Below are 27780 nucleotides of genomic sequence, written 5' to 3' on the forward strand. Positions count from 1 at the left end.
TTTTCCTGAGCTAACAAGGTGTGCAAGATGTTGGAAATGAAGTGTAAAAGCACAGGCTGATCTATTGAACACGTTATCCAAAAAGAATAACAATGTTGACAATAACTACATCATTAGTATATTAGATGAGGCAGGTTATTTCAGAGACAGTAGGAGGAATTTCCATCCATCCATCCATATTATTGCTCTTATCTCACAGTGGCAACCGCCTAAGAGGGGTCTCTCTGACCTCCCTATCCCCAGCAAGGCTTTCCACCTCCTCGTCTTCATCACAAGAAAAGGGAGTTGAAGACCTCACAGACAGAGGCCTCCTCAAGAGGAACCCATTTCACACTTATTGTGCATTGGGTTTGTTAGGTATGTCCATCTGCTCTTCCCTACTCTCAAGGACAAATACATTTCTTTGTTTTGAATTGACCAAAGTTAATATAAACAAAACAATCAAATAAAGAGTCAGTATTACCGCGGTATTGCTAATTCTTGATCCAAACATTTTTATTTTTTTTATATTTGCTGTGTAAAAGATATGTTAATTATTCACTACAGCCCTCTATTGCACTTAATGCAATTTATCGCACAAAACATCATCATGTTTACATATTTACATTACACAAATTGTCAGTCGCCAGTGCAGAGGTATTTTGAAAATAAAAAGAAAACACTGTGGAAAACGTTGTGGAGGTTCAGTCTAAGCAGGCCCAACTTTGGAGACTTCAGTGACTGAGGTCGATGATGTTGAAGATTCGTCATCATCACCTCCACCCATTCCCACCATCTTCATCATGCATGAACGGAACTGGAAGACATGAAAGTATACCTGATTTAGGGACACATTTTCAAAACAAGATAGATTACTTAGCCCCCGGTTTACATGAGCTGTTTACACCAAAGTTGATTTATATTGTGTATAGTCTTTTTGTGAGCCATAACTGTTATTGGTTTTCAGTCTGATCGTACATGCAACAGACCTGTTTGTTGAGTAAAACATAGATGATAGGGTTGTAGACCGCAGAGGATTTGGAGAAGACAGCTGGCATTGTAGCAAACCTCAGGTCGAATGTTTGCCCACGATGGTTCACGACCCACAGAGCAAAAGTGGTGTAGGGCAACCAGCACACCAAGAAGCCCATCACCATGACCACCACCATCCTGGTCACCTCCTTCTCTGCCTTCTGGGTGGAGGCAGACTCCGCTTGAGCCTTTGCGGCCTTTTGATGGAGAGAAGTGTGTTTAGTCTCATCAGAGCATCAGTCAAATTAAAGTCATTATCTGCTCAGTTTTTTTTTTGCATCACCATTTTCATTGTGATGAGAAGCTGTGAGTAGCAGAAGATGATGGTGGTGAGGGGAACAGCAAAGCAGAAGCAGAAAAGGAACATCACGTAGGATTCATTGTTGTATTTGTTGTTTGTGGTGTACCAGTCCGGTCCACAGGAGCACTGCAGACCCTCCGGGATGTATCTGGAAAGATTAGCACAGTGAACCGAATGAGGCCTATGTTCTGGCTTTACTGTACACTTCATGTTAGTGGGAGGGTGTGTGTGAAAAACTGACCTGCTCCATCCGAACAGAGGTGGAGTTGAGGCAATAAGTCCAAACACCCAGGTGAATACGCAGCAAGCTATAGCATGGTCAGGCTTGAAAATAAAGTTACCTAATGGCTTGCAGATGACAAGCCATCTTTCAAAAGCTATCACAGCCAGAGACCACAAGCTGACCATACCTGCAATTATATAAAGAAAATATGAAAAAAACATTTTAGCTCTTTAAAAACTTAAATTTCATAATCTTACTGTATGTGTACATTAAAGTTCATCTTACCACCAAGTGTCACCATGAAACCTTCAATCTTGCATGCAAGCGCTCCAAAAATGAAGTATCTGGCTGAAAATGCGCAGAAGCCAACAAAGGAGCCCACACAGGACACGAGAAGGTTCCCCAGAGCCAAGTTCAGCAGGATGTAGTTGAGGTGGGACCGGAGCTTCTTGTATTTCACCGTGCACAGGATGGTGAGTGTATTGATGCTAGTGCCCATAACAAATACAAAAAACATGAATACGGCCATGGCGTAGAAGGTGGATGAGCCTGCTAGATGGTCCTGGGGGACGAGGAAGGGGCTGAGAGTCGTGATGTTGTTCGTATCCAAAGGGACGGGGATCCAGAAATCCTCTGGAAGCTCCATGGGTCGACCGTGCTTCATTTTTCCCCCAGGAGCAAACAAGAAAAATCAAAATTTGCCTTTCATGTGATGGTGGACTTCAGTGACTCTTGCTGGTGCACTTGGATGTGGCAGTCCATAACAGAAAAAAGGGGGTAAATATATGGTACTCTCCCACTGAACCTTTGATTAATTGAATTAAGAATAATAGATTTAACAAAATGAAGACATTAAACCATTAGTCGTAACTGGTTTTAATGATGACTGATCTGTGTTGACTAATTCAAGTAATTTGTCATTCAAGTTGACCGACCTAAGGAAAATCATTAATAAGAATAAAAACCAAAAAATAAGTGTAACATCCCTTTACTTATTGACCATAATTGACCATCAGTAATGGGATGTTACACTTATTTTTGGGGTTTTATTCTTATAAATGTTATTCCATAGGTCGGTCAACTTGAATGACACATGACTTGAATAAGTCAACACAGATCAGCCATCAACATGAGCTTGGATATACATTGATCAGCCATGAGGACCATCTTTACCCCTCAGCCGTATTTTAATAGTGTTTTTAACTGAAAGTACCCATTTCGGTTGAGTTTGGAGTCTTAATGCCCTGGTTCAATTGGATCCAGTCTGTAAAGAAGGATGTTGTTTTGGAATCAGCTAATCCAGTCATCAGAGCTATTATAACTGCTAATCACATCCAGCCTGTCACTGGGTAATCTACTTTGGTATTAGAATGGATGATCTGTACCTCCGTCAATGTATCAGGATCAAGAAAGGATCAGGAAGGATTATCCCATGTGCAGCGTGGATCTCAGCACAGAGCAGAACATTTCATTTTCAAAATCAAAAGATCTCGAGAAAGACAGTTAGTGACAAATGTATGTGAAGATTATTTTATTAGCCTACATCTGCTAAAACAATAAAAGTTAAATACTTAGATGTACGTATGGCCTCATAAGTCGGTGCCACCTGTTTGAAAGGATGTGAGGGGTGGCAGTTTCTCCTATAAAATGTGCTAATAACGCTTGTTTGATTGTTGGCCTCTGCTGTGCGACCCAACAGCCAGTCTGTCTGTCCCAAATATCTAAATCAGATGGACCTCTAACCTGCTGCTGAACAATGCAACAGACGTACAGGAGATTTGCACTCTAATTAAAAATACTGTAATTCTGCTCTGTTAAAAGATAAAGATAAAGACGAATGTTAACAGGTAGACTTTCATCCATAATGAAATCTCCTTGAGGTGAGTGTCTTGGTTTGTAATTTGTTAAAGACTGGCTAACTCTTCAGAAAAGCTGTAAGGCAACAATTTCATGTAGCTTTAGCATTAAATATAATGAATCCTTTTCTTATTTATATTTTCAGGATCAAATATAGTGGGCGGTTTTTGTTCAGCAGGTGGAGAAGGGCAGTGGTTGTTAACCTGGCTCCTCCGGTCCACATGTCAGTTCATGGTGGTTGATGATTGATAAGACTAGAAAAGTGGGCCGTAAAAAGCAACCCCATCAAAATAATAATTTCTGGGGGAAAGTGTTGTGCTATATTTAGCTAAATAGATCCCTTGAACATAGGTATAAACAAGAATCACATTTTTAAGCATGTGGTCCTCGTTTTTAGATTCTCAGAAATTACTCCATGTATTTCTCGTTAGTCATTCCCCTAGGGAATGATCTCTGACCTATTAATGGATGAGTATAGAACATGGGACCTCACCATTAAAGACAAGGCATGTCTATATGAATACACCATTTCATTTACATTACATACCTAAACACATGCAGTCATGTCCTGCTAAACCACAGGATTTGGGACGTTGTTTTGCCTTGGGTCACAACCTCTCTATATAATGTGGGCTTGACTCCTGCAAATTCAGGCTTCTGCATTTGGCTGGGAATTTCTCCAGTTTTTGCAGTGTATTGAAGGATTTGCAGGTACAGTAGATGCCCTGACTTCTGTGCAGGGTCATATTAGTTAAAAGTTGCTGCACTAGCATAGAAAGGGGAATGTTAGACTGATGGTATTTGGCCTTGGGGATAGCGCGGTCATCTTCTAACCATGTTCGATCACATCTGCATGCTAAAGTGTCTCTTTGGGCAAGATACTGAACCAAGAATTGCACCTCATAGAAAAAAAGAGTGCTGCCCATGGATGCACACTATGTATGTGTGTGAATTGGAAAAGCTTCTGTAAAAGGGCTTTGAGTGCTCATCAATAGTAGAAAAGTGCCATATAAATACAGACTATTTACATTTTACCATGTATGCTTCAATCCTGTACTGCGGCAAAAGATCTCATACCAAACCAAATATAAACCAAAAATAAAGTGTTTTACAAACTAAATTATCAACTGTGGTACTGGAAAACTGTTGGGACAACAGTTTTCTTTTTAGTGCAAAGAGCTCAGACATGATGATTAAAAGGACATTTTTAAAAACTTTGAGAATTAAAGGTTTCAAGTGGATTGAAAAGACTGTGAAAAAGTTTATGAAACAATAAATGAAGTAAGTTGTTGCTGATGAATGGGCCTGGGTAAAATCTTTTACTAGCCTGTATGATCGTTGTATTACTGCCTGCTCCTGTTGAATGTAAGAGGAAACTCTCAGCAGATTAAAGAGGCTTTACATGTGACGCCATTTGAACTAGCTTGAGGATTCAAGGGACACAAGCAAATAGGATAATTGGCTTTAAGAATAAGACGCAATGAAAACAGTGGTCTCACAGGGGCATTAGGATGAGACTTTCTTTCCTTCATCATAACCACTGTTATTGACAATGTTGTGCAAGTTCACACCTCTCGTGAACTAGTTCAAAGTTCAGTTCATAGAAGCAAACATGAATATTTCACGTTCATAGTTCAGCATATTAATTCTGAAATAATTCATAGGTCAGTTAATTTCATAGTTTAAAGGTGGAACGTGAGAGTGAAAGATCTAACTTGTTTTTTAAAGAAAACTGTATCCAACACTACCCCTTGCCTAAACTGTACTTCATATGTATCAATTTGTAAAAAAAAATATTTAAATTATTGCTAATTTCATGCTGACCTGACAATGATGATTTAACAATTTAACGTGACGTTCCCTCACGTGCACGTTCAACAGATGAAAACTGATTCGTAAAGTTCACTGTTCGCGGAAAATATGCTCGACATACACAACACTGCACAGGGAGCCACTGCAGACGGGCTGAAGAGCAGTTCGTTAATCTAAATAATCTAAAGATATGACGTTTTATCTAACATATAAACAGTCTTTGAGAGAAGGGCTTACAAACTAATATGCTCTGAGACCTATGGTGGGTAGAAATCCGCATCACCTCCCAAAAAGCCTCAACCTCCCGCTGCCATAATCCTTGATCCATGTCACTTGTGGGGCTTTGCATCATGATCTCTTTAGTATCTCAGAGTTAAGTTCTCCAGCAGCTTCGTAAGACTCTTATCGTATGTAGACAATTACCGGCAGCTCAGAAAAGTATGGAGTGCAAGTTGTTTGTTTGATCTCCACTGACCTGTTTCACCTGCTGCTTTGCTCACGCACACACACGCATGAACATGTTACACTGTGATAAGGAAAAGGAATGACTGTATGTCTGTAAAGACAAATTCTAGTGGCTGTATAAGTATGGGGCTGATGAGCTGCTTTAAGGTAAATCAAAACACATGATTGTAGATATTTTCCTTTTTTGGGCTAATTCAAATCACTTATCAGGAGTCATGTGGAAATGGTAGAAAATTGTAGAAAAGTGGGGGGATTTGTCAAACATTGTCAGTCACAATGACACAAATAACCTATTGACTGCGCTTTACTAGTTTTTCTAATTAGCTTAATGATGTGACGGATCAGTCTCTGGTTTCTTTTCCACAATTTCTGGAATTGCAAGACAACCACACAGACAACTTACTTCTGTTCATGCTTCTCTTGCTTCTTCTCTAAACTTTGAGCAATTTTATAAAAAAATTTTAGATTGATTGACTGATTTGTTGACAAATCAACCAATGTGGCACTACCTATTTTGTCCATGTCACTGGGACTGAGTGATGACTATTTACATACAGACTTAATAACTGGATCGGTACAAAGTTTGGCTCCAATCTCCCACCTGCCAGAACTAAAAATAAGTAAAAACACGGAAACTAAAGGAGAGCTTGAAAAATAATTAATTGCGTTGTAATTTATGTAGCAAATGCATATTTTATTGAAGTGATGGAGTAATTAAAGACTGACCAAACATACTAAATATTGTTTTTGTCTTCTCTCTTGATCCTTTAATTACCTGTCTTCTAATTACTGCTCAAGTTGATCATCAAGATGCTGGAACACATTCGACCAGTTGGGTGAAATGAGAGACCAAAGCATTAACTCACTGCAGGATCAGAGGAAAGAAGTTTAATAAAAAAAGAAATGTCTAAAAAGGACTACATTGCATGGAACCATATTACACAATGTTTGTACCAATCTATAGGAAAGTTTATACCAGCAAAACAATCTCAAACTTTGAAATTATTTGCGAAAAACTCAGTAGCATGACAGAATCATTTAGTTAGGCCCTTAACTGGGTGAGGGCATTAGTGCTTTACACACGCTCGTGTTTTCCCTTCTTTTTGCTTTCTTCCACATGTTTTGTATATTCTATACCATAGATTGATATCGATATAGATATAGATATAGATATAGATGTAGATATAGATACAGATACAGATACAGATACAGATACAGATACAGATATGGATACGGATACGGATACGGATATGGATATGGATATGGATATGGATATAGATATAAATGTAGCTATAGTCTGTCTCAGATGACCTCAGTGGACTGGATGCTTCATAACATAACAATTAATCATAGATTTGGTCCATGTATGTGATTTTTTTACTGAGACTTGTGAGGACACTGTTACAATTGACCAGCCTGCTTAAAAAATAATAAAGAATAATTATATTCACAGTGACCAGTGACAATTAAATATTTTAGAAATGACCATAAGAAAAGTACAGATAAAATAGTTTGTAATTTGAAATGAATATATTAAAAAAGAAAAATGTATGAACATACAATTTATGCTGATGTGAGGAGTTAGGGCGTTGTGGAGACTTTATAAAATGTATGAAATGTAAGCACTGACTGGTTTTAAGTTCAATCAACACATAAATTAAGTGATCGTGGTTAAGTGGTAGTAGTAGTATAAACCAACTTGTTGTCTGATTTGACAACAACAACCTGTCACTGAATGTCAACACGACGAAGGAGATCACTGTTGACTTCGAGAGGAACAAAGGGTACAAACTTAAAATTCATGGCAACACTGAGGAATCAGTGCAATCCACCGAGTTCCTGGGGGTGCACATCACGGATGACCTGACATAGACTACAAAACACCACTTCCCTTGTCAAGAGGGCACAGCAGCATCTTCACTTCCTGCAACAACCCAGAAGAGCAAACCTTCCTCCTGTCATCCCAGCTTTCTACAGAAGAACTATATCGAGGAGCCTGACCAGCAGCCTCTCATTCGGGTGTGGCAGCTGAGAAAATAATCAGAAGCCCACCTCCCATCTATACAAGATCCACACCGGACACGCTGCTTTGGCAGAGCCATAGAGACATAGAGACTGAACCCACCCGACTCATGGACTGTTAAACCTCCTCTCTGGCTAATGCTAGCACAGCATGCAGTGCAAGACTGCCAGACTCACCAAGAGCTTTTTCCCACAGGCCATCAGATTACGCAATTCCCATTAACAATACAAATATACTGGCCTGATCACTGTTGAACTGCTGAACACACACACACACACAGGCAGACACATATATATTCAGCTCCCATAAACTCATATCTTCTAAAATGCAGCTATATTTTTTTAAATAATTCAATGTTTCACCACTCAAGCAATTGATATTCACCAGTTACATTTTTTGTTACAAGTTGACATCACTGTTACGAGTTTAAATCTACTGTTCCAAGTTTAAAAAATGTTGTTACAAGTTGACATTACTGTTACAAGTTGACATTACTGTTACAAGTTGACATTACTGTTAGAAGTTCACATTACTGTTACAAGTTAAATCTACTGTTACAAGTTTACATTACAGTTTTACTGTTACTCCAACAGTAAATTGGAGTTATTATTGTGCAATAATCCAACCATTGTGAGATGACGTTCAATTTTTCAGACATGCAATTTTTCATTTTGTATGGTATAGTTTGTTTTTAGGTCTTGTCAATTAGTTAAATTTATGTTGTGTTAAGTTACTTGCCTTTATATCTGCACATGGAGCAGGAAAAGGGGCAATTTGGTTTCTTCTGTGCACTTCTTGTTATATGGTCCGAATGACATAAAGTTCACTTTGACTTTGGCCTTGACTTAGAGTAGTAGTAGTAGTAATGGTCGTGATAGTAGAAGTAGTACTATAACTATGCCGTCGCAGAAGCAACATATCTTGACCCAGATCAAAAAAGCCCACATAATTATACATCCTATGTGAGAGTGCTGTATGATTCTCTCATCACAGTGGTGAGATCAAGGAGAAGTGGTTAGGAAAGGACATGACAATCTTTTTTTACAACAATATTACTATACTATACTATATCAACCACAAATGAACATCAATAAAGTTTACGTTTCTGTCAGCTTTATTGCACATATATAAGTAGCATAGATTCCACGGTTATCTTACTGGTGCATGCAGTGGTCTTACATACAACACCTGTGTGGGAGTGCAGGGACTACACGTTCAACTGTGATTCCTTTACTCTGTAAATTGCACCCTAGATCATTAGTGACATATATACATGATTCAACCATAACCACCTGCTCTTTGTTGTATTTGTTCAGAACTTGCTCCATGTGAGTTGCAGAGAAAATTCTATTCAAAACAACACAAGGCTGCTGCCCTATGGACTAACAAGGAATTGCCACAAAGCACAACTTCCTTTTCCAAACAAAAGTAAGCGTTTTCCAGATTTAGATTATGTTGCACTGTATTCACCGTCATTGTATCTGCTTTAAGTATGTGGCTCATATAAAACATTGGCCAAACAAATGATTACCAAGGTATTTTTCAATAACTAACACGTAAGTCTCTTTTTGCCCTCCTATAAGTCAAATTTCAAGTAAAGTTACTCTAAATAACACACACAAATGTCAACATTTCATAATTCTAGTCAAAACAAATCAATTACAACAGACGTTAATACTGTAAAAACTTTAAAGCATTTTGCAAACTCAAAACAAACCTCTTTCGTCTATACCTTGAATAAAATTTTGAAACTAACAATTTAGTGGCACTTAAATGGCACTTACTTATAGCGCTTTGTAGTTTTGCCTTATTTTTGAAGAAATTGTACTTTCTTGATTCTTGTTGCTCTGGGTTTGTACCCTCGGGGTTGAAAGCACTTATTGTAAGTCGCTTTGGATAAAAGCATCAGCTAAATGAAATTTAATATATATTTAAAAACGAACCCATGATCTCTGTTTTGATTAAATCAAATTAATTGATTGGATCCACCCCACACCTTTTCATCCAAGAGAATAATTCTGTATCAGCAGTACAGGAGTATCGTAAGGTATTTTTATATACAGTCTATGGTTTCAATACACTAGCATCACAGACTATGTTGGTATTAGTAGAAACTTTATTTGCGTCTGGTTTCTGTCAGCGTCAAGTGCATCGGTACAAAAATCCTCAGGATATAAGATCCTCATGCACCCAAATATTGACACACATTCCCAGGCGGAATAGCTATGTATTGTATATGTATTGTTTGGAAAGTAACATAATTTAACAAATATTTTTACATATTTTGATCATGTTCTTAATTTTCCTGTAGTTATATTAGGTTATACCTTCAGCCTCTTACCTGTATTCAAAATCCATTGTAATGTATTATCTAGAGATCGAAAAAAAAATAGCTGCAGGATTACAAAGCATGCACAAAAATATGAAACTGCATGTTTCGTAGAAGGTTTCATAAAATCTCTCCTTAACTTCTTGAATATTCATTATAATAACATATACACACCCACAGAGGACTTTATTGTTGATGGTAGTAACGCAGTGCTGTTGACAGTGGAGGGCGCCATTATGGTGGATGTGGGCGTGGTAACTTTAATATGTGTGAGCGCTAAATCTGTAAATTAATGCTTGAACACTATTATTGTTCATGCATGGGATGATATTATAACGATTACCACCGAATAAAAACAGCATCACCTACAAAATCAAAATAAACGGGGTCCCTGCCCGGATGTCGCCATCTTTACTAAGGGACAATAAGTCCGGCGCTATAACACAACTTGTTATAAATGATGAAACTCGTGATATCTTGACTTTATAATGATCCCGGGTGCAAATTGAAACGCCTCGCCACACAGAGCCTCTTGCACCGGGTCACGATGGCGAAAAACAAAAGCTGTGAATGCGTTACAGTGAGAAATGGTCAGAGAGCGGGGCTCAGTCGCCATGTTTACTTTGGGTGACGCCAGCTCTCTGCCATTTTCCTCCGCCTCTGGTTGTCAAGAAGATGGCAGCTTCCAGGCAGGCATGAGAGGAAATACTTCTTCACAAATCGAATGAATTTGGATTATTACCGCAAGAGAAGACCACATACCCGTGCTTTTGCATTTACTGCATCGAAGTAGGTAAGTGGGGGATTGAAATGCGCTCGCCTTTTTCGGTTTGTTATGTTTTGTTGTGGCAAACCGCCCGGCCATTTTTCTTGTGGGAGCTGTAGAAGTAGGCCGATTGTCGAAAGATGGCTGCTTCCAGAGACGGCATGAAACATAATAACACTCTGTTTATGCGCTTTAAATCAGTCTAGCTGCATCCCAACAGTGTTGTTGTAACTGCGTCTGTACCAGGTGAAGAATGCATATCAAATGGGCGTGAAATTACTTTGCATTTAATTGTGAAATTTGGGGACGCTTTGACAGATGCGAGCCGCATAGCTAACGCCGCTAGCTTGGGCAAATTCGGTTGAGCAACTAGCCGCTAGTGCTAACGGACCCCAGCTAACATTTGAATCTGTTTGAACAGCGCGATTGTATTTATCTTTGTTTTCCTCTGTGAGTTGATGGATGTGGATTCTGATATTTGGTTTTCATTATACCCATAGCGATTACAGGGAGTTTTGAGCATTTTCCGATGTCATTAACCGCGCCAAAGTGGAAACAGAACATGCTAAGCTTGCTAGCTACAATATGGCGACTCCCACAGAAGCATGAAAATAGCCGACGCTCGCTAGCGGATTTAACTGTGGATTAACTGTGTATTGCAGCTTTGCTTTGTTCAACCTCGTTTGCCCGCAGCTAACTTGTTAAATGTGTTTCTACTGTAGCATATTTATTTGCCGGTATGGTTAGCTAGCTATGTTGCATTTATCTTTTTCGACGGCTTCCGCCATTTTTCAGACTGGCAGCGGTGTTAGCGGGGGTTTGTTTGGCTGCAAGATGGCTGCTTCCATGAATTGAATTCAATGGTCAGAAACAACTAAGGCAAAGCTTGTTTTGTGGGGGGTATTCCATAACCCTCTCAGCACCCCTGCAGCACCAGACCAATATTTACAGACACAAATGGGTAGTTGCTCGAAAGCCCCCCCGCTCATTGTTATATCAGTGCCGGGATGAGCTCGGTTTACCGGAGCTAGCTGTTTAGCTGTGGCCCCAATAACTGTTTCAGAAGTTGGCCACAGCGATACACCAGATGCTACTATTCAGCGGCTTCGACCATTAACGTGGGAACAACACAGTTACATGAACAGTTGAGACCAATGCTGCTTTATTGTTCCCTGTGACAGAAGTCATGTCTGCCCCTGGCTCCGCGGTGTCTGGGACCACGGTGTCGGTTCTGCAGCCGCGGTGGAAGCGGGTCCTCGGATGGTCCGGTCCAGTTCCACGGCCCAGACATGGACACAGAGCTGTGGCTATAAAGGAGCTTATGGTTGTCTTTGGTGGTGGGAACGAAGGGATCGTGGATGAATTGCATGTATACAACACCGGTAAGTGTAACTCTCTGTGTATAACTATTGTTTCCTTCTCGAAGCTCTTTGTTTCCATTAGCTCGTACATTAATGTGAAATGATATACATCGTGTATAGAGCTTGAGTCTTCACCGAGAGACAGTGTAATTCAGCTTTTAAAGATCCATCAGTGATGTGCACAACTTGACTGTACAGGCCTCAGTAGGCCAAGCGGATCCAGCCTGACTCAATTTGGCTCCCTCTGCTGGAGAAGGGCGCTTACTACATGTAAAAAAAGGCGGGCTAAAATAAAATGGATGGTTCTGGTTGGTTTAAACAAAACTTCTTCCCCAATTTCCTGCACACAAACCAATAAGATCATGCAAATTCACCAAATCTGGTCCGTGTATCCAATCCTCAAATACAGATTGTTATGTTATGTATTCCATTTTGATAAGACTGTTGTTTACAGGTTGTACCAGCCAGGAATTTACAGCCTTGTTTACATCTCAACAGACTTCTTTCACTATATGAGTGACCTGCTTTCATTGCACCTCCAGTACTAACTTTATGTCCTTATTATGTTTTAAATATTTTAGCAACAAACCAGTGGTTTATCCCAGCCGTCCGCGGTGATATCCCCCCTGGTTGTGCTGCGTATGGTTTTGTCTGTGATGGCACACGATTGCTGGTGTTTGGTGGAATGGTGGAGTATGGAAAGTACAGCAACGATCTCTATGAACTACAGGTAATCTGTCTGGGAAAGAAAAATATCTCTCTTTTGATATCCACATCATGATAATTACATGTTTCTGAATCAAATTTATTAGATGGGCATACATTCGTACAAACTTTAATATTGTTCAGCCTATACATATATGTTAGTTTTACTTTCGGTAGCTGTTGTGTATTACATGTAAACAAATGTGTAGATAGACTTGTTTACAACACAAACATTGCTCATATGTAGCAGGGGCCTGTGCTCACTGAGGGATCAAAGCCAACTGGACGTTATCTGTTCACATTTGCACGTTTACATTTCAGGGTGTCATTTCAGAAACACGATAAAAGGAAAATGGAAAACATTATACAAATGTATCATGTCATCTCATAAGTTTCAGCACTGTACATGTTAATGTGAGTGTACTCGGTGGGGTTTAGCTTCAGACAGTAACTTTACGGACACAGTTGTTGAAGGAAACCATCAACCCTGATTTGTAAAATGCAAAGCGGGAGGTGTGTCATTATAGTAGGCTGTTTATAATGACAGTGTACTCCATAGAACTACATTTAATGGCAGATTTAAGTCATTTATTATAAGGGGTCAGGAAAAAGTTATGATTTTTAGATGTATATTATTCTTCCTGAGGGGCTCACATATATTTTATTAGAATGAAATTGTTGTCTGAAGTAATATACTGCTGACTAAACAGTAAATACTCAACAGGTACTTTCACTTTCTGTTCCCTAATTATATGTGACAGGTGTGATGCATTTGACCTACTTGTAAAAGCTGTGTCCTGTAAATGCATTTGAAGTTACATATACTGTTATTTTTACCTTAGGGTCAAGATGGCACTGGGAAATAACTGAATGAACTACTGTTTTTTTAAAGTCTGTGACTCAAATTAAACAAAGGAAAAGTGATTTCATTATAGTCAAATTGACAGAATGAGGAATGAGGTCAACTTGGGACTTGTTTAACATTTTCTGCTAACCCCTAATGGACTGATATGTTATTTTGACCATGCTGACACAGGCCAGCAGATGGGAATGGAAGAAATTGAAAGCAAAAAACCCGAAGAATGGTCCCCCTCCTTGTCCTCGTCTTGGCCACAGTTTTTCCCTGGTTGGCAACAAGTGCTACCTGTTTGGTGGATTGGCAAATGACAGCGAGGACCCTAAAAACAACATTCCCAGGTACACCAAGATATTTTCTGTTTGACTGGCTGAGATTAAACAGTACTTACACCAAGAACTTGGTTGTGACATATCCACGTTTTTCATTCTCAGATACCTAAACGATCTGTACACACTGGAGCTTCGTGCTGGTTCCAGTGTGGTTGGATGGGATATTCCAATCACCTACGGAGTTTTGCCTCCTCCCCGTGAGAGCCACACTGCTGTGGTTTACACAGAAAAGACGAGCAGGAAATCTCGCCTCATAATCTATGGAGGGATGAGTGGATGTCGTCTTGGAGATCTGTGGACACTCGATATTGGTAGGTCACTAAGATGTGATTTGAAAATGCCCCTCTAGCAACCCATAGAGAGAATGTTGTCATTTACACCCAGTCATCCCAAATGCAAATAAACATCATCACCCTGCCAATCCCAAACTTTCATGAGGTAATACAAGGTTAATAGGTGCAATAATATGTGTGAAATTGCCTGAACTGTAATGCTTTAATTTATTTTCTTGGATTAAAGATTGAATTGGTGCGATTGTCTAACATCCAACTTTGTGTCATTGTCCCCAGATACCCTGACATGGAACAAACCATCAGTAAACGGCACAGCGCCACTTCCCAGAAGTCTTCACTCTGCCACCACCATCACAAACAAGTGAGACAACTGCTTCATGTTTCCAGCCCCATATTAATGGCTGCTTTTAATCATGTTTGAATTCCCTTTAGAATGGGCTGTGCTCTGTACCAAAATAAATTTTTTCCCCAATTCCTTCTGCAGGATGTATGTTTTTGGAGGATGGGTTCCTCTGGTGATGGATGATGTCAAAGTGGCCACACATGAGAAAGAGTGGAAGTGCACAAACACTCTAGCCTGCCTAAATCTAGGTTTGTCTAACGCCATATTAATGATCTCAGAATTAACTTTTAGTAACAATTGAGTAAATGGCCTTCACTGATGTTAATGTTTTATCATATGTTTGTCTGCAGATTCCATGTGTTGGGAGACAGTGTTGATGGATACTCTTGAAGACAATATCCCCAGAGCCCGTGCTGGCCACTGTGCTGTGGCCATCAATTCCAGACTTTATGTTTGGAGTGGCCGTGATGGTTATCGTAAAGCTTGGAACAACCAAGTCTGCTGTAAAGACCTCTGGTACCTGGAAACTGGTATGTGTGCTTTATCATTACAGATTTTTGCCATTCAGAATCATTTCAGTGGCTCAGATTGTCTAACAATATTCTTGTTCAATCTTTTCCCTCCTCAGAGCGGCCACATGCCCCTGCCAGGGTGCAGTTAGTCCGTGCCAACACAAACTCGCTGGAGGTTAGCTGGGGTGCAGTCTCCACTGCTGACACCTACTTATTGCAGCTACAGAAGTATGACATCCCAGCAACTCCAGCTGCAGCCTCACCGGCCATGAGTGCAACCCCTTCTCAGCCTCTGAACTCTCCAAGGAGCCCTGCCCTGGCTGTAGCAGCACCCTCTGCTCAGAGCCTGCCACAGACAGGTATAACATCTACTGATGCATTTTATATCTGATTCTTCTCTGTTCGTTCTTGACACGAAACCAGGAAGTTAAACAATTGCAAATACTTAGCACAAGTCTCACCATTGATTTCCTTATTTTACAGCTATTTTGAAAGTTGCAGCCCAGCAATCTGCAACAGGCACATCTGTTGTCACAGTCCGCCCCAGCCAGCCTGGGAAATCCCCTATCACTTTGACATCTCTTCCTCCGGGTGTCCGAATGGTAGTGCCAGCCCAGACCACCCAAGGATCGGTACGCAAACAATTTTCAACGCATCTTGTTGTGAGTAAAACGCTACTGTGAGTTTTTTTATCAAATAGTCAATTGTCTTCAATGGCTGTGTAATTTTTCTGTTTCCAGCCAATTGGCAGTAGTCCTCAGATGAGTGGCATGGCAGCTTTAGCTGCAGCAGCCGCAGCAACACAGAAGATCCCTCCCTCCTCTGCAGGCACCATACTCAATGTTCCTGCAGGTGCCACCATTCTCAAAACAGTAGCCGTTTCCCCTGGCACAACCACAATGAAAATGGCCTCTCCCCTCATGGTACAGAGCTCACTTATCGTTCTCTCTTCTAACACTGTGTGCATTTTGACCTTCACAGATCAATTTTTAAATCAATGTTGTGCTTTGTAGGTCAGTAACCCGGCCACCCGGATGCTGAAGACTGCTGCAGCTCAGGTGGGCACAGCAACTGCATCCTCTCCCACCACCACCCGACCAATCATCACTGTGCACAAGTCTGGTGCAGTCACAGTAGCCCAGCAGGCTCAGGTGGTAACCACTGTTGTGGGAGGAGTCACTAAGACCATCACCCTGGTCAAGAGTCCCCTCAGCATGGGCAGCGGTGGCACTCTGGTAAGGAAACAGGACTCTTAAGCACAATGTTATACTGAAACATCACTCTGAGAACACTCTTTGGTGCTTCCACACGCATGCTGTAAATCATGGGTTCTGTAAATCCCTTTTCACACATAGTCTTTGTGTGTGTGGGGGTGTTTTGTTTTCTTATGTCATGTCACAAGACAGTGACAACATGCACTGAGTTAGAACCAGTAGGGAGGAAGTAAAGGTTGTTCTGCAGTGACTGTTGTAGAACTCAAAGAAAACAGGGAGCATGATGTTAGGGTTCTGCATGACTGTCGATCAATAAGAACTGGAATGAATCTTAGAGCCACTAGTTTAGTTGTCCACCCACCCACTGAACCCCCTGTACTGTCTGGTGTTTCCTGGTGACTCATGAACTTGAGTCTCTCTCCTATGTCGGCAGATCTCCAACCTTGGCAAGATGATGTCTGTGGTACAAACCAAGCCAGTGCAGACATCAGCTGTCACTGGCCATGCTTCAACTAACCCTCTCACACAGCTCATACAGGTCAGCTATCTGCATGAGTGCACAAAAAAACAGGACCTAGCATAAAACTCCTGAGACAGGTACCAGATGACTTTCTTCAGACAGTTTTGATGACGTGTGCCTCTCTCCCCAGACAAAGGGTCCCCTCCCAGCAGGCACCATCCTGAAGCTTGTGACCTCTGCCGACGGCAAGCCCACAACCATCATCACCACTTCCCAGGCTGGAGTCACAGGAAACAAGCCCACTATCCTCAACATTAGCGGCGTCTCTCCCACCACCACGAAGCAGGGCACCACCATCATTAAGACTATCCCTATGTCTGCCATCATGGGCCAGTCCGGAGCCACAGGTCCAAACACACTCATTTACTGTGATACAATGACAAACCTCAACCCTGCACATTATAACTGAAATAAATTAAGTTGTTTGCATAAAAGGTGGGTAGTAACAACTCCTCAAAAAGATGTATATTTGAGAAAAAATATTTTCTGCTTTAATTATCAAGTGGATTTTCCAGGCATGTGGAGAAGATATGATACAATAATAATGTTATTATATATATTTTTTAATTCTTATTTCTCAAAGCAAATTCATATTTGAGAGCAGGGCAGTACATCATACGCTGCTTTCAGACATGCACTGAACTCCAGAGATTCTCTGCTCTTTCTTCAGAGGAGGTGTATGTGTGAACACAAATGTCCGAGCTAAAGGCTATGCAGGTTTAGGCAAAGAGAAAAAGGGGTGAAAAAGTGTACACATACAAGCCACAGACGAAGATGCCATAGAGTTTTTCGCAATAAGATCCAACACCAGTGACTGTGTGTTGTCAAGAAAATCACTTGATTTCCGCAGGAATTAATAAGTTACTTTCTGCCTCTGCCATTGTGCATGTGTGAAAAGTAAAGTCTGTACACAATTCTCTGGACCTAATCTGCAGGTCATATCTGAAAACGCCTTTTAGAGAGTTAATCTTAATCTTAATTTGTGCTAATCTTTTCATAACAGGTAACAAAGTGCTTCTCACCAATTAATATTAAACTGAAAAAAAAACTGATCAAGACATATTCAGATAAACATTTATTTTTCATGTTTGTCATTCTTTTGTCCACACAGGCGTGACTAGCAGTGGAGGCATGAAAACGCCTATCACAATTCTGACCACGAAGGTCATGACGTCTGGAACTCCCGGTAAAATCATCACTGCCATGCCCAAGCTTGGTACTGCAGCCGGCCAGCAGGGACTGACCCAGGTAAACTGACGTCATATGTGAACTAGGTTTTGTAGATGTCATCGTTTTGGTAGAGGACTTGTTCTGTCCATTAATGAAACAACTGAGAAAACAAACTCTGAATTTTCTATCTGAAGGTGGTTTTGAAGGGGGCCCCCGGACAACCAGGAACCATTTTGCGTACTGTGCCCATGGGCTCAATGGGTGGTGTTCGACTTGTTACACCTGTGACCGTGTCTGGTGTGAAGCCCACTGTCACAATGGTTGTGAAGGGGACTACTGGTAAGAATAATCATGTTTAAAAGTGCTTAAAAACATGATCAAATATTCTTTTCCCTCCCTCTCTTCTATACCTATATACATATTCATAAAGGCCACTTCTCTTTCTTCTAGGTGTCACCACTCTTGGAACAGTCACTGGCACCGTCTCCAGCAGCCTGGCAGGAGGCACGGTGGACAGTTCCAAAGCCTCTCTAGTCACCCCCATCAACACGCTAGGAACCATCTCGACCCTGTCCAGCCAGGTCATCAGCCCAGCTGCCATAACTGTGTCAGCTGCTCAGACCAGCCTGACCTCTGCCACCACTCTGGCCTCTTCTACCATCACAGTGCAGGTAGGCTCTGTTATCTTGTCATCAGGCTGAATGTAGCATATCTATCATGTGGAAGTTCGTGGCAACAGTTTGTAACATAAGAATTTAGATTACAACCTAAAAGCAAAGTTCCCTGTGATACAGAGAATACATTTATTTATTTATGTGTGAAACTACAACTAGACTGAAATTGCTGTCCTCTTCTCAGAACCAGCCCACCCAGGTGACTTTAATCACAACTCCGAGTGGAGTAGAAGCTCAACCAGTGCAGGATCTACCGGTTTCCATCCTGGCTTCACCAACCTCCGAGCAGCCCAGTTCCACTGAGGCTGGAGCAGCTGGAGAGGGATCTGGGACCGTCACACTGGTCTGCTCCAACCCACCCTGTGAAACCCACGAGACAGGAACCACCAACACAGCAACCACCTCCTCTGCAACAATGGGTGCTGGACAGGTCTGCTCCAACCCACCTTGTGAGACCCATGAAACCGGAACTACCAACACAGCCACCACCTCCTCAGCCACGATGGGAGCCAAGCAGGTCTGTTCTAACCCACCATGCGAGACCCATGAAACGGGAACCACCAACACAGCCACAACTGCATCCTCAAACATGTCTGCGCTCCGTATGTGCTCCAACCCACCGTGCGAGACCCACGAAACTGGGACAACTAACACAGCTACCACAGCATCCGCTAACATGGGTGGGTCCCAGCAGGTGTGCTCCAACCCACCATGTGAAACTCATGAGACAGGGACCACCAACACCCCGTCTACAGCCAACTCCAGTATGGGAAGCGACCAGACCAACACAGCAACAGGCACCGTGCAGAGGGTGTGCTCCAACCCACCCTGCGAAACCCATGAGACAGGGACCACCAACACCCCGTCTACAGCAACCTCCAATATGGGAGGCGACCAGACCAACACAGCAACAGGGACGGTCCAGAGGGTGTGCTCCAACCCACCATGTGAAACTCACGAGACTGGGACCACCAACACAGCCACCACTGCAACCTGCAGCATGGAGACAGGGGAAGGCACAGGTTTGAAATATCGCTGATGTTATTCAAAAGTTTTTTATTTTCTTAAACTTCTACTAACGCACACACAGCAAAAGTAGTTTCACAAATGCTGACTTGCCATGGTAAAAACTTGCCTTATTTTCAGGAAATGAAAAGTCATTAATGAGGGTCACAGTTTAATTATGTATTTGTATCCTACCAGCAGCCCAGCAGACAGAGGAAGGAACTGAAGGTACCAGCAGCACAGAAGTGGCCTCTACCACTGCAGCAACATGCATAGCCGCCGCCGCCGCTACCACCACCACCACCACAACCCCCCAGGGCAGGGCCATCACTACTGTCACTCAGTCTACACCAGCCCCAGGGCCCTCTGTACCAGTAAGAACAGTGCATACTACTAACCCTTACCATAGCGCAGTGCTGCATGTGTGCATCTGATGATGTGATGTAATTAAAAAATATATAAATATTCTTTCCAGTCAATTTCATCAATCACAGAGGGTGTGACTACTGCCGCCAGCTCTACAGAGGAACCAATGCAAACTAATGAGGCCGAAGCTGCACCCGCAGAGGAGGGAGCTACTGCTATGGAGACACAAGCAGAAGTAAATGCAGTACTATGTCACACAAAGCCAGTGTGTGCTCCACATTATGAAATTCCAAATTATGAATGCGTTTTTCATAATTTGATGGAACTTCTGTGTTGTATCAGGGAGAAGCAGCGGCGACAGATCTGAACCTGCCCTCAGAGCTGATGTCTGAGGGTCAGGGAGCTACACTTATGGTGACAGGGCTGTCGGACGAGGAGCTGGCTGTGACCGCAGCAGCAGAGGCCGCTGCTCAGGCAGCAGCCACTGAAGAAGCCCAGGCCCTCGCTATCCAGGCTGTCCTCCAGGCAGCTCAGCAAGCTGTAATGAGTACGTTTAACCATAAGCTTGTACAGCAAGTATTTTTCTGCTAACTCAATTATAATTTTTAAAGAGTGGCCTCAAGGGACAAAGTCTGGCCATAGTCAATTGGAGAAAAGACAGGGAGTGCACTTTTCTTTCTACCTTGTAGCTAACAACTGGATGGTCCTCAGGAGAACAAGCTCTGCAAATTCAAAGATCTTGCTTCTCATAAAGACGCCATGGTTGTGGTATGAATGAATTCTTAAATACTCTCCATGTCTACAGATGAAGGCGATTCGGCTGCAGAGAGCCAGCAGCCCACAACTATCCCCATCATGCTGACCCAGCAGGGGCTCGCAGCTCTAGTACAACAGCAGCAGCAGCTGCAGGAGGCTCAGGCTGCAGCCCAGCAGGCCAGCGTTGATGCAAGCTTACCTACGGAAGGACTCGCCCCTGCCGACAGCCTCAACGACCCCTCTGTAGAGAGCAACGGACACAACGAAATGGCTGCCGCAGTGACCAGTGCTGTAGCGTCCCTGCTGCCACGTACTACTGCTGAGAGTAAGACTTCTTGTTAGTTTTTGTAGTTTGGATTTTGCTTAGTAGAATAGGCTGACTTTTTTTGTATTCCGCCCTCCTCTCTACAGCACTTGCTCCATCAAGCACGTTTGCACCCTCTGTGTCGGTGGCAAGTCCAGCCAAGCTGCAAGCAGCAGCTGCTCTAGCAGAAGTCGCCAATGGCATAGAGGGAGAGGTGAGTCCTTGTACAATTATTGAACTTGATCCACACAACGACAGTTTTATATATTTTTTTAATTAATTTTCTTTTTTTGTTCAATGCAGAAGCAAGCTCCTCAGCCAACCCCAGTGAAACCAATTGTAAAGAAAGAGAATCAGTGGTTTGATGTTGGAATCGTAAAAGTGACAAATATGGTTGTCACCCACTTCTATGTGCCAGCGGATGATTCTCATGGAGATGTAAGTGTCACAGGAGGCTTCCTTCATGGTCAGATAACTGCATGTAAAGTTTCAAGTGCAAATCTAATATTAGATTTTTTTCTAAGGATGACTCTGGCATCATGCCAGACTACAGCCAGATGAAGAAAATGGAGTTGCAGCCTGGAACAGCTTATAAATTCCGTGTTGCTGGAATCAACGCTTGCGGTCGCGGAGCGTTCTCAGAGATTTCAGCTTTCAAGACTTGCTTACCAGGCTTCCCAGGCGCCCCTTGCGCCATCAAAATCAGCAAGGTAACACTCCAGTGAACCATATCACCCCCCCTCGTTGTCTTGTTTTTGTTGGGAATTCTACTATAACACCGGATAATCTCACAAGTAATGCTTTCAGGGACTGATTAGTATCTATTCACTTTTCCTCCTCAGAGCCCAGATGGTGCCCACCTGACCTGGGAGCCACCCTCAGTGACATCAGGGAAGATCATCGAATACTCTGTGTACCTTGCCATCCAGAGCAACCAGACAGCGGAAGCAAAGGCCTCCACCCCAGCCCAGCTAGCCTTCATGCGGGTGTACTGTGGACCCAACCCGTCATGCTTGGTGCAGTCGTCCAGCCTATCCAACGCCCACATCGACTACACCACCAAGCCTGCAATCATCTTCCGCATCGCTGCCCGCAACGAGAAGGGCTATGGTCCTGCCACGCAAGTTCGATGGCTGCAAGGTGAGCACAGCATTTCAAAAGCTAACACTAGAATGTACATTTTTTAATAAAGGAACAGATTTTTAACAAATGTGGTGCTTCGTAGAATCTGGCAAAGATGCTGCCTCAGCAAAACCGGCCCCCAAAAGACCAGGAACCTCTCCTGATACGTAAGTACAGTGTTGACATTTCAAACTGTGCATACAGGCTCCACCTTGACATGACCCTGATGAAAGAAAAACATGCAATGCTTACTCTGGATTTATGTGTGCTTCACAGTAAGGCTACTGGTCCAAAGAAAGCAAGGACGGACCAGTGAGGTTGCCCAGAGACCCCTCCCAGTCTTTTGTCCTTTTTCCACTCGCTGTCCTTTTATCAGGAAGACTGACCTTCACCCTTCCTCCACCTCCTCATCCTCCTCATCTCCTAATCTCATCTTCCACCCTCAAGTCTCAGATCAAGACAGCAGTGGAGGCAGAACAACCGTATGAAGCCGAGATGAAAGTCAATCTGAGATGTTTTCTGTAGATAAAAACCCTCCTTCCTCCTCGTTCTGTTGGTCGTACTATTTTTAGAGCAACAAAAACTTAGAAGCACATTATCTTTTTTTCAGCCACATCCTCTTCCATCCTTTAACATCTATTTTTGGCTTGTTTCAGTAGTTGAGCAGTATAGAGAAGCATTTACATCTTTCACAAACTGGGAGTCAGCCTGAGCGCAATGTTACCTTTTTATTTTTTTGTCTTTGTTTGTGAATCCTGGCAGGATGTAGAGAGAGACTACATGAAATGGTGTACAGTGTTGGAAAAAGGTTTTGGAGGCATTAGATTAGATGAGAGGAAAAATCGGTATGGAAACAAATAAAGCACTTGTCCTCGATGACAGAGGACATCATTTTTTTCCTTTCTTTTTTGCTCCAAACAAATTTGCATCATCAAGAGCCAAGTCTGTATAGTCATAGTACTGGACTCCAGTCTCCTGGTATTGTCATCAATGTGCGCTTTTTCCCCCGATATGAGGACTGGTGGCCGACACTTTGAAGTGGACAAAGAAAAGAACATCAAAGGAAGAAATTTGTGGAGAATGAACGACATGACAGACTTTGCTAGAATTGAGACTTGCAGCACACACAGAAAAAAAACTTGCAAAATTCTTCCCAAAAAATTAGCAAGCAATGACGCAGATCTTTTGTGTAGTTTATTTTTGTATTTTTTAAGCTTTTTTTCTCCTGTGTGTATGTGTATGTTGTGTGCATTTTTAAAAGCATCACTTTTTTTAACTGTTGTTCATCCCCATAGTTTGTGTTTGTGGGAAGATTGGTGGCTGTGTTGAGGTTGCCACTATATTTTTAAAGAAAAAAACATCTTCATTCAGTTGGTCGTATGTTCCTGTTGTTAACAGATTAAGGCGAAAGAGAGAGAAAGACTTTTGTATTTGTTCCAAGTAGAACCGAAGAGGTTACAGGACTGAAGGGAACTTTGAAGTGGACCCAGGGAGAGGAGAGTTTTTACTTTTGTTTACTACTCAATGCTTGTGTTGCTCTGTTTGCCAAACATGGAATTTCTGCCGGGGGGTAGGTAGGTGGACAGAATAACACCAGATGTTTTCATACCTTTCCCCCTGGATACCCCAAATCAGTTGTCCTACGCTTTTTATGCTCATGAATGTGGTGTCTCACCTCTTCTTTAATTTTTAGAATGGCAAATTATATTAGTAGACCTATTTTCCCTATCCTATTGATGTATGTGAATCCATTTAATAAATTTTAATTTTTTTCCTTCCACGGCTCTGTATTTCAGACTACAGATGGTGTGCAAGCTAACTGTGACGTGTAAACCCGTATGTCTTTGGGGATGTCTTGGGAAGAAAGCTTACACAGCCGGAGTGTACTCACTTGTAAATTAGTTCCTTCATAGAGCAAGAATAAAACAAAGAAAAAAAAACATCTTGGCCTTTTATATAATTACCTGTAACAAACTGTTTTTACATGTTGGTCATCTCTTGATTGCCTTCTGTGTCTTTACTTATAAAAGAAACAAATTATATATATATATAAATATATATAGTCTCCCTGATTGTTATAATTTGCTTCTGTCAAGCTGATTCACTTTAGGAGTCTGAATCACTGCTCGGTTCATTACAGTCCAAACTTGTACAGGGAGGAGGTTTCTGAGCGGACATGAGTGTAAATCTACTTTTTAAAGGGTGAATTCAGTTGTTGATGGTAACGGCCAGAGAGGATGATCAGAGCCGAGGTTTTCCGCTTGCCGCCTTTTCTCCGGCTCGCGCCTCGGCTCCCGTTTGTGGTTTTCTCCCTGATTTTTCTTTCTAGCGACAAAACGTTTCTCTTCATATGCATTCATGATTTTGTGCGTGTCAGTGTGTCTGTTGAGCAAAACTAGACATGCATGCAAAAGCAGTGTATTTTAGTAGTGATGCCTTAAGTTAGACCATAAGCTGAAGGTTCTCAAAAAAAGAAAAAACATTTAATGAGTTTGTTCCTCTCTCCATGTGGTATACAATTGTGTCCTTTCCTTCCACAGTACCTTTGCTGGGTCACTATTTTTGCGCCCTCGTTAGATAGGTCATCATCAGCAGTGCCGAGGTCTCTCTGAACTTTCCCTGCCACGCGGGGACGAGTGCTGCTCTCAGCACTCACAGGTGTTGCGAGTTTCTGTCGGCTGTTTGCAGGTTATCTGGAAATGTCCTGTATTTTCAAATGTGTGTTTTTTGTACTGTAGGGAGTAATGTATCTTTTATCATCAAAAAATAAACATGTTAAACAGAGAGAGGTTTGATGTCTTTCTTCTCTCAAATACAAAACAGAAAATAATAAATAAATAAAATAAAATTATTAAATTATAGTAAATGACCTGTTGTAGTCCGCTCTGAGCCGCTCTCCAAAACGGCTTCTCTACGCCCACATCTTCTTTGGCGCTCCCTTCAAAGTAGTCTCCTCCTATTTCCTCACACCACTGCTTAGCCGTCCTGCAAGACACCTGCAGGAGGAGAAAGAGGGCGCACCATGAGAAATATGATTACAACAGAGTCTGGTGTCACAAATCTGTTTCTACAATATAGACCAAAACAACACGTCAGTGAGCTCTAATCTGGAAAGTAAAGACTTCCACTCTCTGCACCCAAAAGCTTTTTAAAGCATGTTTTTAAATATGTTAAATGAGTAAATCAGTTGTCTAGTTCAACTTGGCCAGTTTACCACGATATGAAACAGAAATGCATCAAATCCTCTGCAACAACAACGTTAACAAAGTATTGCTCTAAAAACTGTTATGTTATTCATCAATTATTAGAAATAGATGTAGATTGCTCCATTAATAAACTCCAGCTAACACACAATATAACTTATTTTTAAAAAGTATTAAGAGGCTGTCGTGTTTTTATTCATCCACAGTGCGTAAGTCAGATCACCATTTCTTTTTTCCTTCTATATTTCTGCAATGAGAACCAGACAATCATACTAAGGATTTTTTGGCCTTGGTGGAGGTATACACTCTAATGAGTTTCCATTTTAGTTTTTATATTTTTATATTTTATATTATAAATATAGTATACTCTCATCATTCTGGATATCAGTGAAGAAACACACTAACTAAAGGGTGTTTTATAGTCTTTTTCCTGAAATGCATCAATCTTCATGCATCAGAAAAAGTGGTGTTGGAATTGTAAGCATGAAAACATAACCTCCTTCACTGAGTGTTACTTGTTATCAACTGATGTGACTGACCTCCCGGTCACCCAGGTCACTCTTGTTGCCAATAACAATAAAAGGGAAGTCAGCTGGGTCCTGGGGCTCGGCCTGGAACAGGAACTCCTTCCTCCAAAGCTCCAGGGCAGAGAAACTGGCTTTGGATGTGACATCGAAGACCAGCATGCAGCAGTGAGCTCCTCTGTACAGAGGTGTACCCAGAGACTGGAACCTCTCTGTTCCAGCTGTGTCCCACAGCTGACACAGGGAGAGGGCGAGGGAGAGGGAAAAGATAAAATAAGATGAGATGAGATGTACCTTTATTAATCCTCTGTAGAGGAAATTCACAATTGACAAAGCAGCACAATGGAGAAACAGCCATCAGGAAATGTAATACACGATATACAATATAGAATATGTGCAGCAGTCTTTCTTCTCATAGATTTTAGACTGTTGGTGCTGTGGCGTTGGGCCCTCTGATGGCCGATGGCACAAAGGAGCCCCCCAAGCACTTTGAGGCATGTGGCTTGACGAGTCCGTGGCGGCCTCGGTTCAACAGAGAGGGGAGGAGAGGGATGGAACCTGATGGCTTTTAGTAACAATGGAGGATGTCAAAGCTGAAACTCTCAACATGACACAGAGAAATTAACATGCATCAGTGTCCTGCTCCTGAACATTAGGTCAGACAGTCAAGGTACCTGCAGAGTGACTGTGGCTCCCTCTATGTTCACCGCCTTAGAGAGGAAGTCAGTTCCTATTGTGGCCCGGTACATGTTGGTGAAGCGGTGATTCACATATCTGTTCATGAAGGAGGATTTACCCACCCTGAGTAAACACACACACACACACACACACACACACACAGTCAAGTTTCCATGACATTACATAGGCTTGATTTCCAGGAAACTTAAGCTAAATTTAACCACATTGTAACTACTAACCTTGATCTTAACCCAACTTTAAAACATGTCCTCAATTTAAAGATTTATGTTTTTGGGATTTGATTTCAAATGTAGTTCCCCAGAACATGAGTACCTGGACTACACACACACACACACACACACACACACACACACACAAACACACACACACACACACATAGCAGGTAACAGTGTAGCACACTCAAATCTATCTCCTCCAACATAAATTCTTCTTCCTGTTCCACACCTTTAAACACAGATTATAACCCGTTCCTATAGAGGATCCATATGAATTAAACCTCCTGTCCAGTCTCAGAAACTGAAAGTTACCGTCGATGAAGCGATAAAGCAAACAATTCATTTCATGAAGTGATATGTTGAGACACAAGCTGAGAGTCTTTACCCAGAATTTCCTATGAGGACCACTTTTAGAGATACACCCGCTTTCCCTCCGCTCATGTTCACGTTCGTTTCCCACGGAGCTCCAGCTGCTGGCGAGTCCTTCAAGTGCTGCTCGGGATTTTCACTTTCGATTGTTTGACGCACACTGGGAGCGTAGGCTGTGAGGCCAAGTCGTTTTTAATTAGGGCTAATGTTAAAAACTAGAGAGGGCATAAATCCACAACCACCTATTTCCTCTCCTTAGAGGAAAATCTAAAAAACAAGTCTTATTTTGAAATATGTTTTATGACCATAAACTCTAATTGTTACGTAAAGACACGAGTAAAACTAAGAAAGAAAGACAGAAAGAAAGAAAGAAAGAAAGAAAGCCCTCTCTGTGAAAGCCCATGTTTCTCATAACACCCAAAGTGAAGGCATCACGTGATAACTGACCTC

General features: G+C 41.9%; 3 protein-coding genes across 6 annotated transcripts; 1 reads left to right on the forward strand and 2 right to left on the reverse strand.

Annotated features, from left to right (window-relative positions):
• Nucleotides 1–468: 468 nt before the first annotated feature.
• Nucleotides 469–2284, reverse strand: LOC133960928 (blue-sensitive opsin-like). Its single transcript, XM_062395812.1, has 5 exons — nt 1821–2284; nt 1554–1722; nt 1295–1460; nt 969–1208; nt 469–796 (listed from the first exon to the last, which is right to left on the reverse strand). Exons 1-5 carry the CDS (start codon nt 2197–2199, stop codon nt 689–691), a joined length of 1062 nt encoding a protein of 353 aa, XP_062251796.1. The 5' UTR covers nt 2200–2284; the 3' UTR covers nt 469–688.
• An 8399-nt stretch (nt 2285–10683) lies between these two features.
• On the forward strand, nt 10684–24098 carry hcfc1a (host cell factor C1a). 3 transcript variants are annotated; one of them, XM_062395822.1, is made up of 28 exons: nt 10684–10814; nt 11969–12169; nt 12730–12878; nt 13890–14050; nt 14144–14352; nt 14611–14695; nt 14819–14925; nt 15028–15207; nt 15306–15548; nt 15673–15851; nt 15930–16112; nt 16203–16424; nt 16837–16941; nt 17054–17270; nt 18035–18171; nt 18288–18432; nt 18544–18764; nt 18952–19789; nt 19971–20146; nt 20248–20373; nt 20481–20685; nt 20944–21219; nt 21306–21412; nt 21502–21636; nt 21723–21908; nt 22041–22338; nt 22424–22487; nt 22597–24098. In XM_062395822.1, exons 2-28 carry the CDS (start codon nt 11974–11976, stop codon nt 22634–22636), a joined length of 5190 nt encoding a protein of 1729 aa, XP_062251806.1. In that variant the 5' UTR covers nt 10684–10814; nt 11969–11973; the 3' UTR covers nt 22637–24098. The 3 variants fall into 3 exon arrangements, with proteins under 3 accessions (XP_062251806.1, XP_062251813.1, XP_062251822.1); XM_062395829.1 differs by having other exon boundaries at nt 15673–15821; XM_062395838.1 differs by having other exon boundaries at nt 15673–15821; nt 19974–20146.
• Nucleotides 23030–27756, reverse strand: si:dkey-13a21.4 (uncharacterized protein LOC494576 homolog). Of its 2 annotated transcripts, XR_009921953.1 has the most exons (6): nt 27347–27756; nt 26722–26848; nt 26063–26281; nt 25191–25316; nt 24864–25052; nt 23030–23351 (listed from the first exon to the last, which is right to left on the reverse strand). XR_009921953.1 is itself a non-coding variant. In XM_062395850.1 (5 exons), the coding sequence occupies exons 1-5, from the start codon at nt 27400–27402 to the stop codon at nt 24966–24968; spliced, it is 615 nt and encodes a 204-aa protein (XP_062251834.1). In that variant the 5' UTR covers nt 27403–27756; the 3' UTR covers nt 23030–24965. The 2 variants fall into 2 exon arrangements, 1 of the variants encoding a protein (XP_062251834.1); XM_062395850.1 differs by having other exon boundaries at nt 23030–25052.
• Between the last annotated feature and the right edge of the window lie 24 nt (nt 27757–27780).

This window comes from Platichthys flesus, chromosome 2 (assembly GCF_949316205.1).
Source record: "Platichthys flesus chromosome 2, fPlaFle2.1, whole genome shotgun sequence".
In the NCBI taxonomy this organism is placed as follows: Eukaryota; Metazoa; Chordata; class Actinopteri; order Pleuronectiformes; family Pleuronectidae; genus Platichthys; species Platichthys flesus.